Source organism: Chelonoidis abingdonii, chromosome 9 (assembly GCF_003597395.2).
Source record: "Chelonoidis abingdonii isolate Lonesome George chromosome 9, CheloAbing_2.0, whole genome shotgun sequence".
NCBI lineage: Eukaryota > Metazoa > Chordata > Testudines > Testudinidae > Chelonoidis > Chelonoidis abingdonii.
Genome location: NC_133777.1, coordinates 46,598,534 through 46,613,001, shown reverse-complemented (window position 1 = coordinate 46,613,001; position 14,468 = coordinate 46,598,534). Strand labels below are relative to the sequence as shown.

At 42.7% G+C, this 14,468-nt stretch overlaps 1 protein-coding gene across 1 annotated transcript in view; it reads right to left on the bottom strand.

Annotated features, from left to right (window-relative positions):
* The window catches only part of ARID3B (AT-rich interaction domain 3B), a 47,518-nt gene extending 33,104 nt beyond the window's left edge, over positions 1 to 14,414 (bottom strand). Inside the window, exons 1-2 of the mRNA XM_032799763.2 lie at positions 14,214 to 14,414; positions 10,195 to 10,829 (exon numbers count right to left, since the gene is read on the bottom strand). Of these exons, the coding sequence (XP_032655654.1) occupies positions 10,195 to 10,749 (555 nt within the window). The 5' untranslated portion in view covers positions 10,750 to 10,829; positions 14,214 to 14,414. The remainder of the gene's footprint in view (positions 1 to 10,194; positions 10,830 to 14,213) is intronic.
* Between the last annotated feature and the right edge of the window lie 54 nt (positions 14,415 to 14,468).

Here is a 14,468-nt window from a genome sequence, read left to right as displayed (position 1 = left end):
CCAGGTTCACTTCATTGTTCAAAGCCAAACAAGGAGAAAGTTCAAGAATTAAGCTTCTTACAGTATAACCATCCTTACACAGGTGCATTTTTACTTATGGTCTATAGAGCCCATACTGAAAGCAGCAGGTGCCAAGCATCCATTCTTGTCAACCTGATCATGTTGAGCCTCATCCTTTCTGTTAGCCATCTGACCAGCACTACCTTACTTCAGGCTGGGAAAACATGCAGCCTGGCTTGCTCTGACATTCCAACATAAGCAGGTCTAAGAATAGGTCAAAGGGATGGGAAATAGTGTATAATAAGGTTGGGACCATCTGTACCAATCCTGGTATGCACAAGCCTAAGGAACTGTTGTACTCAGATCTCCTGCATGGAGACAGAAAGCTCAACTCTGTTGGATTAAGGCTGCACTTCTCATTAGGCATTATAGGGACACCACTTGCTTGGCAAATCACTACAGAGAAATAGTTAGCAGAACTGGAAAATAGCAAAGGCAGCATCTGGCTATTTCACAGTTGTGGTAACAGAAGGGTGATACAGTATATTGTGTAGCCATCTTTAAACCAAAAACACCATAGAATAGTAGCCGCCGCTGGCACAGCCAGCCACTCAATCAAGTGCTCTGGTAAATTATAAGTGGCACCTGCCATTCTGGTTACAAATGCACTGCACCTTATCAGATAAAGAGACACTGAATATGTGAAGAGATTTCAGAACAAAAATACATTTTAATTAGAGTTATTTTAACATCTGAAATCTTGGAGTCATCTGGTAGTGACATAGACATTGAATTACAAAGATGAATAGCACTTGTCAAAGACAGGCAAAGCTACATTTTCCCTTTAAAAACAGCAGTGGGCTGCTCTAATGCCCGCTGATTTAGTTTGAGCCAGTAATTCCTGCTGGAAAGTCAATTATCCAGTGAGCCCCATCAGCTGAAAGATATTTAATTGGGGATTATTGCCACTTCTGTTATGTCAGCTGTTTATTCCAGCAGGTCAATTCCCATCCCTCTCTAGGAAGAGTTCTGAAGACAGGTTTTGTTCACAGGAGGATTCATCTGGGTGTCCTTGGCTAACAGAGATTAAAAACACATATTTTTGCTAATTATGATAACATCCAGCTGCTCCTAACATCCCGCTGATGAGAAGCCAGAAAACTAAGAGCAACTAAAAACCTGGATGAACAGTGAATAAAACACACATGCCAAGATCATCAAAAGTGACTAGTGATTTTGAGTGTCCAAGTTGACATAACTTAAGGGACTGTGTTTCAGACAGTGTTAAGCATCTGCCTTCTGAAAGCAGACCCCCATTTAAAGTTGGGTATATAAGAGTCAAAGCACCCAAATTCACTATAGGAACATTTAAAATACTTGGCCATACCTGCTATACTAATTTTTGTTTTTTAAATCCAGGAGGGGAGAGGGCAAGAGAACATGTATAAATTTCCCCAGGCAGAGAGGAAGTGTGAAAAGCAAATTAAACCACATATATATATTTTATATGTGGCACACATTAGCCAACAATTCTCCACTGACAACAGTTTACAACTGAGGAGGGAGGGGCAGAACTACTGTGGGAAAACTGCATGGAGCATTAAAAACATTCTTTATTTTAAAGAAGAATCTACTTCTCATTAGTTTTAGAATTTTGAAGTTTAAATTCTATCAGAGACATCATCAAGGATATAAAAAACACAAAGTAGCAGTATTTATGTGCCCCTTAATCACTAGATCTCAAAGCACTTCAAAGGTGAGAAAGCATCACTACTTCCATGTTTTTTAGTGAAAAGGAGATAAAGGCCAGCTGAACTCTGACATTGCAATGCTTAACTGAGTGGCTGGATGAGATGGGCATCATTTGGCATAGCAAGCAGCAGAGAGACTAAGGTACTGAAGCTCCCAGATAACGAGACCTGGGGAAATAACAGTACATGGGACTTAGGGCATAAGGTATGCTTCTTTTATGATGAGCTAGACCAAATTCTTATAACTCTCCCTTCCATGCAATCAGGGCTGCTTCTGGAAGCAACAGAGTATAATCCAGTGCAAAGGTAAGGGACAAGGAGACTGGACTTAGTGAATTTCAGGCTAGTAGAGAGTACCAGATAAATTGACAATACTGGAGAATAAAGTCTATCCATAGAACAGGTCCACAGCATGGGAAACAACAGACAAACTTTCCCCTGCCCATGCACCTTGACTGCGATCTGAAGGGACTACCTTCCTGACCAACCATTTTGTGGCCTCCCTGCCAAGACTATCAACAATACAAAGCAGCAACAATTGCAATGCCAGTTTTGTGAGGCAGTTTTGTCAGAAACCAGTTCACTAGGAAACAGACCATGATCCATCAACTGATTTCACATAAGCCACCAACAGCCACCAGAATTTCATAGCGTTCCACTGCTAGTGACTTGAGCTCAAAAGGAAGAAAACAAATAGCTATCCAATTATAGATGAGAATGCTGCACAATTACTGACATAAATAAATGATCCTACATATTACATAAAGGCATCTTGCACGGAGGATATAGCTCTGCATAAGCTTCAGTATCTCGAACTTTCACTCCTTCTCGGAAAACATAATTACTCTATGCTGGAAGACCCTTCTCTCCATTAACAGCAGGAGCTTGAGAAATCAATACTCCTTCCACCAGGCATCAAAAGGGGGTTTTATAGATCAGGAGTTGATGCTTTTGGCTTCCTTCCAGTACTATTTAAAATTAATATCAAGGAATATGCTACTGTTTTCTCCCTCATTTTGTAGCAAGCGAATTTACTTGATGTTTGAAAAACAATCATTTCCATAGCTACCAAGTGGGAAATCACAAACAAGAATTCACCTGACATTTCTGACATCTGAAAAAAAAACTAAGAACCCCCCTACAGCTTGGCTCAGCTCTCTGACATTATGTATCAATAGAAGAAAGGTAGAAAATTCAGTAAATAGTTCCTGCCCTGAGAAAAACTTTCAGCCTGCAAGCTGTCCCTAGAAGCTGCCTGCCCCATTCCCCTTGCCCCCATCCCCAAACACACCTCTGAAGCTCATCAGCTATCAAAATGTTCTGCTCCTCCCCAGAGAGGATAGGCCTGACTTTAGAAGCAATTAGAGCATAGGCTATTTTAGGATTACTTCCTAGCCACCTGGAATATCTTATTAAAGCAGAGCTCAGATGTCAAAAGCAGTTTCAGTTACCACCCACAAAAGCCAGAGTTAACTCTTTCCTCAAAAATAAGTTACTGGAATAGGTCACTGACAATTACAAACAACTTGTTTTTAATTCCAGCCTCTTCAAGCCCCAAACCTCCAAATTATTCACCTAAAAACTCCCATGATTGAGCTGTTTAGAACTCAAGAGTACTAATATTCCAACCCTCTGGACAGTGGCCAGAGTCTTAATTTCCCCAAGAACCAAAATCCTGTGTCCAACTCAAAGGGTCCAGGACCTAAAGGTTCACCACTAAAAGTCAAAACATCTGCATCTCAGGCATGAGACTCGCCTCATGGAAAAACTCTCAGTTTTAATATACCTTTGTTATTTAAATATTTTAACGAGACTCAGCTGAGGTCTGATAAGGTTTATGAGACTATGATGTCGGACTTAAATCCCATTGTGTATTAAAGCTGAAGTTCAGTATTCACAAAAAGTAAGGCGGCATTAGCACATTGGCTTGGAGCCTCACCTGCCAACATACCTCAAACCTGATCTGCTTCCTCCATCACTACTATTTCAGTCCTAGTATTTCTAGACAGATTATAAACATTATGGTGGTTTCCCAATGACAAATATCTGTCTAGATACTAAGCTAAATGTTACTGTGAAAAACCCTTTTCTACCCTATGCCACTAGGTTAACAGCAAACACTGAGTTAATGGGAAATGTACAAAGAAGCGATTTCAGGATTATCAGAGACTCAACCGAAATTCCTTTTGTGGGTGGGGCTGAGCCCTAGGAAGTGAAACAGATGCCAGTATAAAGAAAACTGTTGTACTACAAAACACAGATAAGATCAGGATTACTGCCCTGAGCTGCAAACTCTCAGGCACTGTAAGAACCAAGTTATTATTATCACATACACACCTTCCGTTGTCTGGTAAAACTTTGTAGGAGCTGAAAAATCCTGTCCACTCTTACTAGCAAGATAGCACAATTCAACATCTATGGTTTTGAAGGCGCTTCCTATTCTAGCGATCTTAAGATTAAGTGGAGGAAATAAAGGACCGAAATGCATGAATTTGGAATTAGACAGTTACACCTTTTAATAAAGATTCCTTTACAACTCTCTCCTAGCTGTGCAGCTGCTGTAATTGCCTGATTCCCAGTGGCACAGGAAACCAGTGGAAGACAAGAACTCCATAGTATTGGGGTACTGCTGAATTGGGCCTTTGAAAAAAAAGCAAACCGAAGACTGGGCGATGCAATTTCACAATGCTGATTGTATTTAATTTTCCAAGCAATCTGTGCTTTGTCATGTGGCTGGGGAGAAGAGATTTGCACTGGCACAGCAAAGACATTTCCCCATGTACATCTTGAAGGTACACAAGCCTTTCCCAGCCATGATCACCTAGGCCAGGGTTTCCCAAACTTGGGACGCTGCTTGTGTAGGGAAAGCCCCTGGCGGGCCGGGCCAGTTTGTTTACCTGCCCTGTTCACAGGTCCAGCCGATCGCGACTTCCACTGGCCGGTTCATTGCTCCAGGCCAATGGGAGCTGCTCGAAGAGGCGCAGGCCAAGGGACGTATTGTCCGCCGCTTCCAGCGGCTCCCATTAGCCTGGAGCAGCGAACCGGCCAGTGGAAGCCACGATCGGTCGCACCTGCAGACGAGGCAGGTAAACAAACCGGCCCGACTCGCCAGGGGCTTTCCCTACACAAGAGGCATCCCACGTTCGGAAAACACTGACCAAGGCTATGTCTACACTACCATGGTAAGTCAACCTGCACTACGCAACTCTAGCTACATTATTCACATAGCTGGAGTTGATGTACCTTAGGTTGAGTTACTGCGGGGGTGGGGTGGGGGGTCAATGGAAGAAACTCCTGTCAATTTACCTTACTCGTCTCATCGGGGGTAGAGTACAGGGGTCGACAGGAGAGCTATCTGTTGTTGATCTGGCAAGTCTTCACTAGACCCGCGAAACTGACTGCCGGTGGATCAATCTCAAAGCGTCGATCCCAGGTGTAGTGTAGATGTACCCCTAGTCTAACTAGTACACCTGTAAAGCAGCACTGGAACAATAAGCTACAAGCATTGTTAAAGGCAAACACTTGAGCCAAATTTGAAATTTATAATCCCGTGCAGATGGAGTTGCATGGGATATTAACCAGCACCAAATCTGCTCCCTGGAAATTGGATCAGAGCATTCCAATTAAAAAATTAAATCCTTTTGCCTTACAGCTCAAAGATAACAGGGCCAATAGAACCATGAAGACCAAGACACACTGACTTCTCCTAGATAATTTTAAAAGGATATCTGGAGCCAGAAATTCGAGATCAGGTGAGCACAACTGTACACAAATTAATTTATGCATGCGATTATGCTTGTATATTGGGTATATCATTCTGTTATCTAACAGGCCACGAACATGCACAAATACCTTATTTTGTGCATAAACATCAAATATGTGCATGCAATTGTACACACCCAATCTTGAAAACCTGGCCACAGAGTAAATTTCAATTATTTCTGTCTTTCTCTACTGTATAATTTTGGGACATTTAACAAAAATAGCATCTTTGTTTCTGAGACGTTTATCTGCTCTGGCTGCTTATTTCCCATTTTAAGTTACAACTTCAATGGTGACCTCAGCTGTGGTGCAACATCAGTCATCTGCACAGCTAAGAGAGGATAAGGAATTCAGATGGGGAATAAATGAATTCAAAGGACAAGCAGGTAAATTCTTAAGAATCAAATAACTTGTTTTCATGCAAGAGTTCTTTGTAATAAAGAGGAACTAAATGAACATGTGATACACTTAGTTGCTAGTAGAGAAAATTGTTTTCCATTACATGACAGCTTTTTAAAGGTGACCCACAAGTGGAATTAGAAATCCACATTATGAAGTGTGCACTGAGTGCTCCAAATAAGGTGCAGGGCATTTAGCATGTAATACAATTCATTTGTTCCCACGATTTCCGATCCCTTTGGATTACCAGGTATCCCCTCTGAATAGTACCCCAGCATTGATTATATTTAAAGCAACACAGCACCCATGGAACTTCTGCCATCCTTTCCCAAAGCCGGTTTATAGTGATCACTCTAAGTGGGCTTCTCTTTGCAAACACATAATATCTTTCTAAAAGTTTAGGTCAAGATTTTGAAAAGTTACTAGTGATTTTGGGTACACAACCTGAGACACCTGATTTTTTAGAAGTACTGAGCACCAACCCTCTGAAAATCAGGCCCTTTTAAAGTAGGCACTTGAAAATCCTGGCCTTATTATTTATAGCCGATGAAGGGATACAAGTATTAATGTACACACTTTGATATCTGCAATCAAAGTGGTATAGCGTGCTGCTGAGCATACCAGCCTGAGTTTGAAGAGGATTCTCTGGGATCTGAACTGGAAAAGCAGCAGCAGAACTGAACTGGCTGTAATCTGCTCTGCAGTGAGGCTCTTTCCAGTAACCAAAGAAATTGCCAAGCTATGCTTAAAATTAGACAACCTCTCACCCAACCGTCTGCTAAAAGCAACATTTCCACCCACAGAATTAAAATCTCATTTCTCTTCAGATGAAGACAGGCAGCCCACATCTCCCTTTCTACAGGAGCCGTGGGAAACCTCGGCTGTCGGAGAGCTGATGGCTTTACACAGGATTTGAATAGTGCTAGAAGAGACTGAGCCTACTTCATCCCTCCGCCCTTCCTTCGGAACTGCAACCCCTTGACAAGCAGCTAACACTCCCTCCTTGTTTTGTGCTGACAGGATTCCCACTGCCGTGTCAGAAGCTGAGCCAGCTCTTTTGTCTGCTGGCTTGTTCTACAATTATTTACTTGGCTGTCCAAAGCTGACTAAGTCTCTAAAAGTAGCCAGACATCTATGCTGGCATTCATCTTTCTACTGCCCTAGTATTAGATCCCTTCCAGAGGATCTCAGTCTTATGCTATGAAGTCAAAAAAATTTCAGAAGACCTCATTTTAAAAAGAAAATAACTATCAAAAGAAGAAATACAAATAACTTTCCATTCCATAATTAATGGCAAAAACTAGCTAAATATAACCTACAAATATCATGAGATTGTCATAAAGTTTACCCCCAAAATCTGATCTAGCCTAAAATGGTCATATCCTGCTGGTGAATGTCCCTCCAGGCTCAACATCTGTACAGTATTAAAACAGAAGATAACATTTTCAAAATGCACATAAGTGACTTTTGTGCCTAAGTACCACTGACAGACAACATGAGTTAGGCACGTCTGAAAATTATACCCATTATCTACTACTTAGTTGTTCAGTTAAAAATACCACTGCTAAAATTTGTACACACTTTAAAAACATTTGGGCTCTATAATCTAAAAAAATATTATCCCTGCTTGCTGCAGTCACAGCATCATTTAATCAGCTCTTCTTCCCAATGTTGTGCCAACATCACTAATGACACTGATGCATAAACAAGCAAGCAAAACAAATCTGAGCTTGAACTTACATCTTCAAAAATAGGGTGTGGAGAAAGACAGTTGTAAATGGTAGAGGATGAAATGATGATGTATTTAATATTCTGAAGCTTCTAAAAAGGGCAGCACAAATCATTTTAAAAGCTACATATTAGTTAAATATAAAAACAGATACATGTGTTTTTAAGGTACTTTACCTCACCAGGAAACCAAAAAAATCATTTAAATAGCAGAAGAAAAATGTCTGCCTCCTCTTTCTTGCATTCAGAAATCACCACACAAGCTTGATCCTATTTCATTTGAAGCCCATGGTAAAACTACCAGTACCTTAAGCGCGACTAGCATGAGACAGAACCTATCGTCTTGCAGTTAAATTGTCACTCTCCTACATGGAGACTCCAACTGAAGGTACAAACAATCAACCTTTGATACTTACCCTACCCAAAGCGAGCATGACTCACCAGCTGTATTTTACACAACCACAGTGATTTTCATCTGTGCATGTCAAAGTGCTTTACAAACACTAGGCCACATTCATGCATGCAGCAGAGATCCATACAACACTACAGTCAGCAAGGTCAAAGAGGTGGGGAGCAAAGTTAGTTGTAAACCCCCTTTTACACTTCCTGGATTCTAGAACAAACTTGGCAGGTCCAAAACTACAGGAGGTTGCAACAGACCCTAAAGGGTCACATGGCAGCTGAGGACAGCTGAAGTACAACAGCAATGAGAGCTTTTAAGCATGTAAGCCAGAGTGGAGCTGTAACAATATCAGTATGCCACCTGGGGAATCTTATGCCAGAGGTATTACCTGAGCACCAGAGCCAGCAAGTTGGTAGCCCTTATGGTTTGTCAGAGTGGCATAAAGGGGCTGTGAATCAAGCCTATTAACTTACAAAGCTCCATAACTTCTTGCAAGATACAAAAGTATTATACTGAAGCACAAAGGAAGTCAGGAGCCAAAAAAGTCTTCTGAGTCAACATGGAAATACAAGCCTATACCTCAACATGATCAGCAGCTACTACAAGGGAGCCTACAATTCCAGGTTTCCATTTTTTAAGGCCGCTACAATGTGCCACCAAGGAGCCTTGCTGTGCTGTCAGCTCCCTGACTGCTATGTCGTATCAAGACACTGGAAAAAGAGAACTAGTCTTCCCTTCAACCACTATACTCCAGTTTAGAAAGCCCAGCAAGTTCTGAAGCAATTTGTCCAAAGACCTCATCACCTGAATGACATACCCATCTAGTTTCCTGAGACCATTCTGAATAACTCCTCACTCAAATTAGCCACTCTTGAGCAACAAGCACTTTGGAGCATCAGCTGGCAGGTTGCCAAATCCTACAGTTGTTTAGTTAGTGTGCTCACCAGCATGGAGAGTCCAGAATCCCATTTACCACTGACCTGGCAACTTTCATAGAATCCTGCCAAGTGCATTAACACGGAAGCTAGCGAATCAGGACATGAGCTTGATGCAGGAGTTACTGGGTGATATTCCATGAGCTGTGTCATGTTATGCCGATCAAATAAGAATCTTTCCCCACTGAAAAAACCTATGATGGTGTAAAGCAAAGCCCTCTGGTCTCTGACCCACAGTATCTAGGGAACAGGCTTTGAACTGTCAGCGCTCATAGCAAACATTCAGAAGTCTATGATTCACCACAGGCCATCACTAAGGAGCGCCAATCTTCCCACTTATTCACAGGATTTCCAAGGGAGAAACTCTCTGTCTATAGAGAAAGAGACTTCCACAGCAGAGTTAATTCAACCCACCTTAACAGCACCTAATGGAACCCTTCTACAAGCAATAGTGTGGGCAAGCTTGGGTCAAACAGCAGCTAATCCAACCCCCACACCTAAACCTCAGAACCAATCTCAACCCACCAATGAGCTGTTTCTAACCTAACCAAGCTAATCTTAACTCTATAAAGCACCCTAGCACTACACTAAAGAAATGCCCATTTATGATGAAGCACACAGTAAAGTGAAGAGGCCTTAGCTGTACTGGCATATAGCTTCAAGCACTGGTAATTATTGATTCAAACCCAATATTAACATCCTGCTGTAACTATTCAATAAGCAAGTCAATCACTTTCCATCCACTCATGAAATACAAAATGGCTGTGCTTCTCAGATGATCAGGAATGGGATATGAACTTTCTCCCCAAAAGGACTCAGGTTCAGATTCTGGCCAACTTCATAGCAACTGGAAGCCTTTACTACCTGAGGGCTCACAGATGGTCAATGTGAAATAAATTAAGTCAGTTACTAGCAGACAGGTGCCTATATCAAAATTAATCACAACAACTGGTACTAACTAGCCCCATGCTGACAGTCTCAGCAGAAAGGAGACAGAATGAATGAGCCAAAAAGACCAAACTCCTTTTTCACCTCTAGCAGTGACCCTTGTTGATCAGGTTTGACACATGTAGATAAGAGGCTTTAATTTACCTCTTCCATGTACAGTTAGAGAGCTGCACCCCCAGAGCTGTCAAATATAGCCCCTTTTACAAGTGCTAAATTCACTTTTGAAAGAAAGAGCCTTTGTTCAGAGAGAAGAGATGTCAGAACTGACCTGTTTGAGCTGCTCATCCATTCTCCAGGTCTGCCGCCCAGATGAGGAACCAGAATATGATTGTTTAGTAGTGTCTTTACCCTGCTCCTCCTTTTCCTGCTGTCCCCGCTGAAGTCCTGGGGCTGGAAGTGGATTCGAAGTAGAAGCCACTCTTTGGCTGTGATGGGCAACTTTTTGAGAATGAAAATACTTCAAAGTAGAACAGGCATCTTTCCCAGTCATTTCAGTGTCCTCCTCAAGATCTCCATCTTCCAAACCTTCTTCCTCTTCATCCTCTTCTTCATCCTCTTCCGGTTCTGAGGTCACACTGCTCTGATCAAAAGCTCGGGTGGCCCCAATTACAGGTGGAACTTTGGCCAAAGGACCAAGTGCTTGGCTGCCCGAAGCCCTGCCAGATGTGGCTGCTAGAACAGCCTGCTGTGCTGCCAGCTGCTGAGTATAAAGCAGCTGGGCTTCTCTCATTTGCCTCTGCTGTCTCTCTCTGGAATCCATCTGCAGAGGACTTTGCTGCTGTTGCTGCTTCTGCAGCTGCTCAACAACAGCTTCTAGCTTCATCCCGCAGTTAGCATGGCTGTAAAAAGACAGCTTTTCTATCCAGCAGGGCTCAAGCCCCAACCTTCAGAGATCAATAGAACCTAAAAGATAGATAAATATTTGTATGAATATAACACACTTTCATCTTCTTCCCTGTCACAGGATAAGCAGGCTGCAAAGCCAGTCCTCTTTCCAGTCCAGGAGACCGTGAAAAGGTAAAACTAGAGTTTCACAGCTTCAGGCTCAAACTTGCACTTGATTTTCAGTGTATTTAATTGTATTTTCAAACTGAACACACTACAACATAACCTCAGTTTTACAAACTGCTTACCTGAAGTGTTTGTCCCCTGCCCTAAGAGCATATTCTTCACTGACCCCTCTCCCGCAAGTTTTACTAATTACCTTTAAAGCATTCGATTTTAAATTTAGATTTCAATCTTACTCCATATACTATCTGAAGGAATTGCACATGATAATAATTGCACTAAGTGCATGCTCTTTAAGTAAATGTATTTATAATTCTGTATTAAATACTATTGTCTTTGCAGGTTATTTCATGCCCTCATGATTTTAAAGAAGTTCCACATGCTCCCCGAGATCTTAGTAAAAACAGGGTTCTTTTAGCAATTGTTACTCTTCTGAGTAATTTGAATGTCATGAAAGTAAAGATCATCCTACCCCCAAATAGCTAGTCACTGGGAAACCTTTACCCCACCTTCTCCACACACAGCTCTGCCAATGCACCTAACATCCCAAGCTGGGACACTCTCTGTTATTCTAATTAGAGGATGCACCGGGCTTTGTTAGCACTCCATTTTGATCTACAACATCCCTTGCTCTTCCAGTATTAGGCACCTCTTGAACAGAGACTAACAGACCTGACTAGAACCAGGTATACAGTTGAGACATACTAGGCAAATCCTGGGAGGACAATTGTGCTCCTACTTTTCAAAGGCTAAAGGAGAATGTGCATTTCCAGGCATTACGACAGAAATCAGAAATGTAAGTAGATCTAACTGCTAAGTAGCTGCCCTCCAAGACTTACCAGTAAATCAGAACACAGTCAATAAAGTACAAGAAACAAAGGAAAGGCAGCCAGAAAACAAACTAAGGAAATCCTCCTTCCACCCACATAACCAGCACTGTGGTATGCAATCTAACCAACACCAGGTCCTTAAAAAGGAAGACAGCTTGCTAATGCTCTACGGTTAATCGCAAGAAAACATTTCTGTAGGTAAGTCAAATACACTAATTGATGCAATTTCCACACAGTTCCAAAATAAGAGAAAAGACCTCAAACGTCCCTAGTTCTCCTTAAAGAGTCAACAATATCTTCCAAAAACATAATACAATAGATTTTAAATTGTGCAAGTTACAATACCAGAGACATTTTTCTCAGCAAATTATTTCTTGTATTAAGCAACTATTGTCATCAATAAAATCATTCCAATGACAGGTCTACCAGCATTCTTAACTATCATACTTTAATATATCCTTTAGCTTAAAAGTGAAGCAACACACAGTTCGAATGTCAGTAACAATCATACATCATCTGGCATGCGATTAGGGCATCAGACACTCCTCAGGCACAATACACGGTCTGGCCTTGGTGTTATAATACATACACATCTCCCTTGTACAATAATAATGAAGTGGAATGTGGATTCTAACATTAAGCACAAACCATATTGTTTATTACTGTGCCTAAGGCATGTGTATAAAACTCCCATAACATACCTTATTGTGTAGTGCTGCACCTGAGGCATGTTAGGATGTCAACTATCGTATCTCAGATGTAGCAATACTTAACTACAACAACAGATGTAACAATACTGTTAATACATGCTTCATGCAACACAATAAGAAGTGACTAGTATGTGATTAACTTCAGGAAAACACACCTCAGATGCAGAAACACAGCCCTGGTATGTGGTTCCAATGTGTCTTACACAGCTCTGATACAATAATGCATGAAAGGTTATACCAAGATTTATACATTTCTACTGGATTAGACATGAATGTGAAACCCAAGGGCTCCAGGGGAATTGGATTAGATGACCTCCTGAGGTCTCTTCCAACCCTAATCTTCTATGATTCCAGAACCAAAGATATAGTAACCACACCCTGATTAAGTGTAAATGTGATTGTAAAAAGATATTCAACATTTCTGAGTGTTTTACGTAAATAAAGATACTTACAACAAAGAGTACAAGATCAGGATACAATTTTTAAAAAAATTCTCCATCTGGATTGCTATTACTACTTTAGATAATTAAAAATAATTTTAACATCTAACTTTCACGTTCTTGTGCAGTAACCCAACCTCATGTGGATTTCCATCCTGGAAGAGCAATTAAACAAAAAGCCTTCCCATCTGAATTTTTAAACCTTCCTTCTTTGTTTTAATCAAACCTAATTACTGCAATTAAACCACACTGTGTGCTTCTGGCAGCTTTGGCTGGGGCTATAAAAAGGACATTTTGAAACAGAAAAAACGCTTAAAAGTATACAATTCAAGCTCCTCTGAAAAGAAATGAGAGGCTTTAGAAAGTAGTAAACAAAACCGTGAATGCTCCCTGTATTTTCAGGCAGGCTCCACTATAGAATGTTCCTGCTCCCTCAAGCTTTTATTATCCCCTCTATATCTAGTTCTCACACCAGATCACTGTAACCTATTTCCCTAAACCAGCCCCCTAACTAACCACTTTCACCCATAACCAGGCACCCAACCAACTCCTCCCACCATAGTCACGCCAATCAATCCCATAGTCTGTCCCTCAACCAAACCAAATCTCCCTCCCCAGTAAGCAACTCCACATAAATCCCTCTAACCCAGAGCCAGTCATTCCAACCAACCCCAAAACCTGCCCCAACCAACCCACTCCTCCTCAACACTCATAACCCCCTCCTCACAGAGCCCCCCTACTAGTTCCCCCAGCCTCCCTATAACCAGTAACGTATCCTGCCCCACAACACCAACTCTGACATTTAGCCCCCCATAACCACCCCTTTCCCTCCCAGCCTCTGCAAACCACCTCTAACTAGCCAACTCCTTTCTCCTCCAAACCAGCTTCTCCAAAATCTTCATAACTAGCCCTTCGACAACACCCTCGCAGCCTGTCTTCACATCCAGTCCCCGCAAGCCTACCCCGAGCCACAAGCCCGCCCGCGCAGCCTGCCTACTAGACCCCCCCAAACCCGCGTACCTCTAGCCTTGATACCCAGCTGCCCCCTACCCCTCACACCTCAGCCGCCCGGCGCCGGCCTCACACCCAGCCCCACCCACCCCTACCTCTTACCTCGCACCCATCCCCCCACAGCTTGCCCTTCACCAAATACCCTGTCAAGGGGGGCCCCCCCCCCCTCTCCCCCCCAAAAAACCCCTTTACCCCCTCACCCAGCCCCCCCAGCCCATCCCCATCCCTACCTCCACCTCACACCCAGCCCCCACAGCCTGCCCCCAGCGGGAGTAGACGGGCCATTACCTCCTCAAGAGCGAGGGGAGTGGGTCGCTGCAGACCCGCACGCAGCCACTCGACTCTGACCGTCACCCCTCCCTCACCCCCCTTAGCAAGACCGGAAACGGGGCTGGGAGGGGGCGGGGCGGGGCGCATAGCGGAAGCTACGCCACTAACCTCCCCTCCCCCCGCAGAGAGAACGCTGACCGGAAGAAGCTGTCAGAAGGCGGAATCAGCTAGCGGTAAGCACTTGGCAAAGGAGCGGAACTGGGGCGAGTAGGC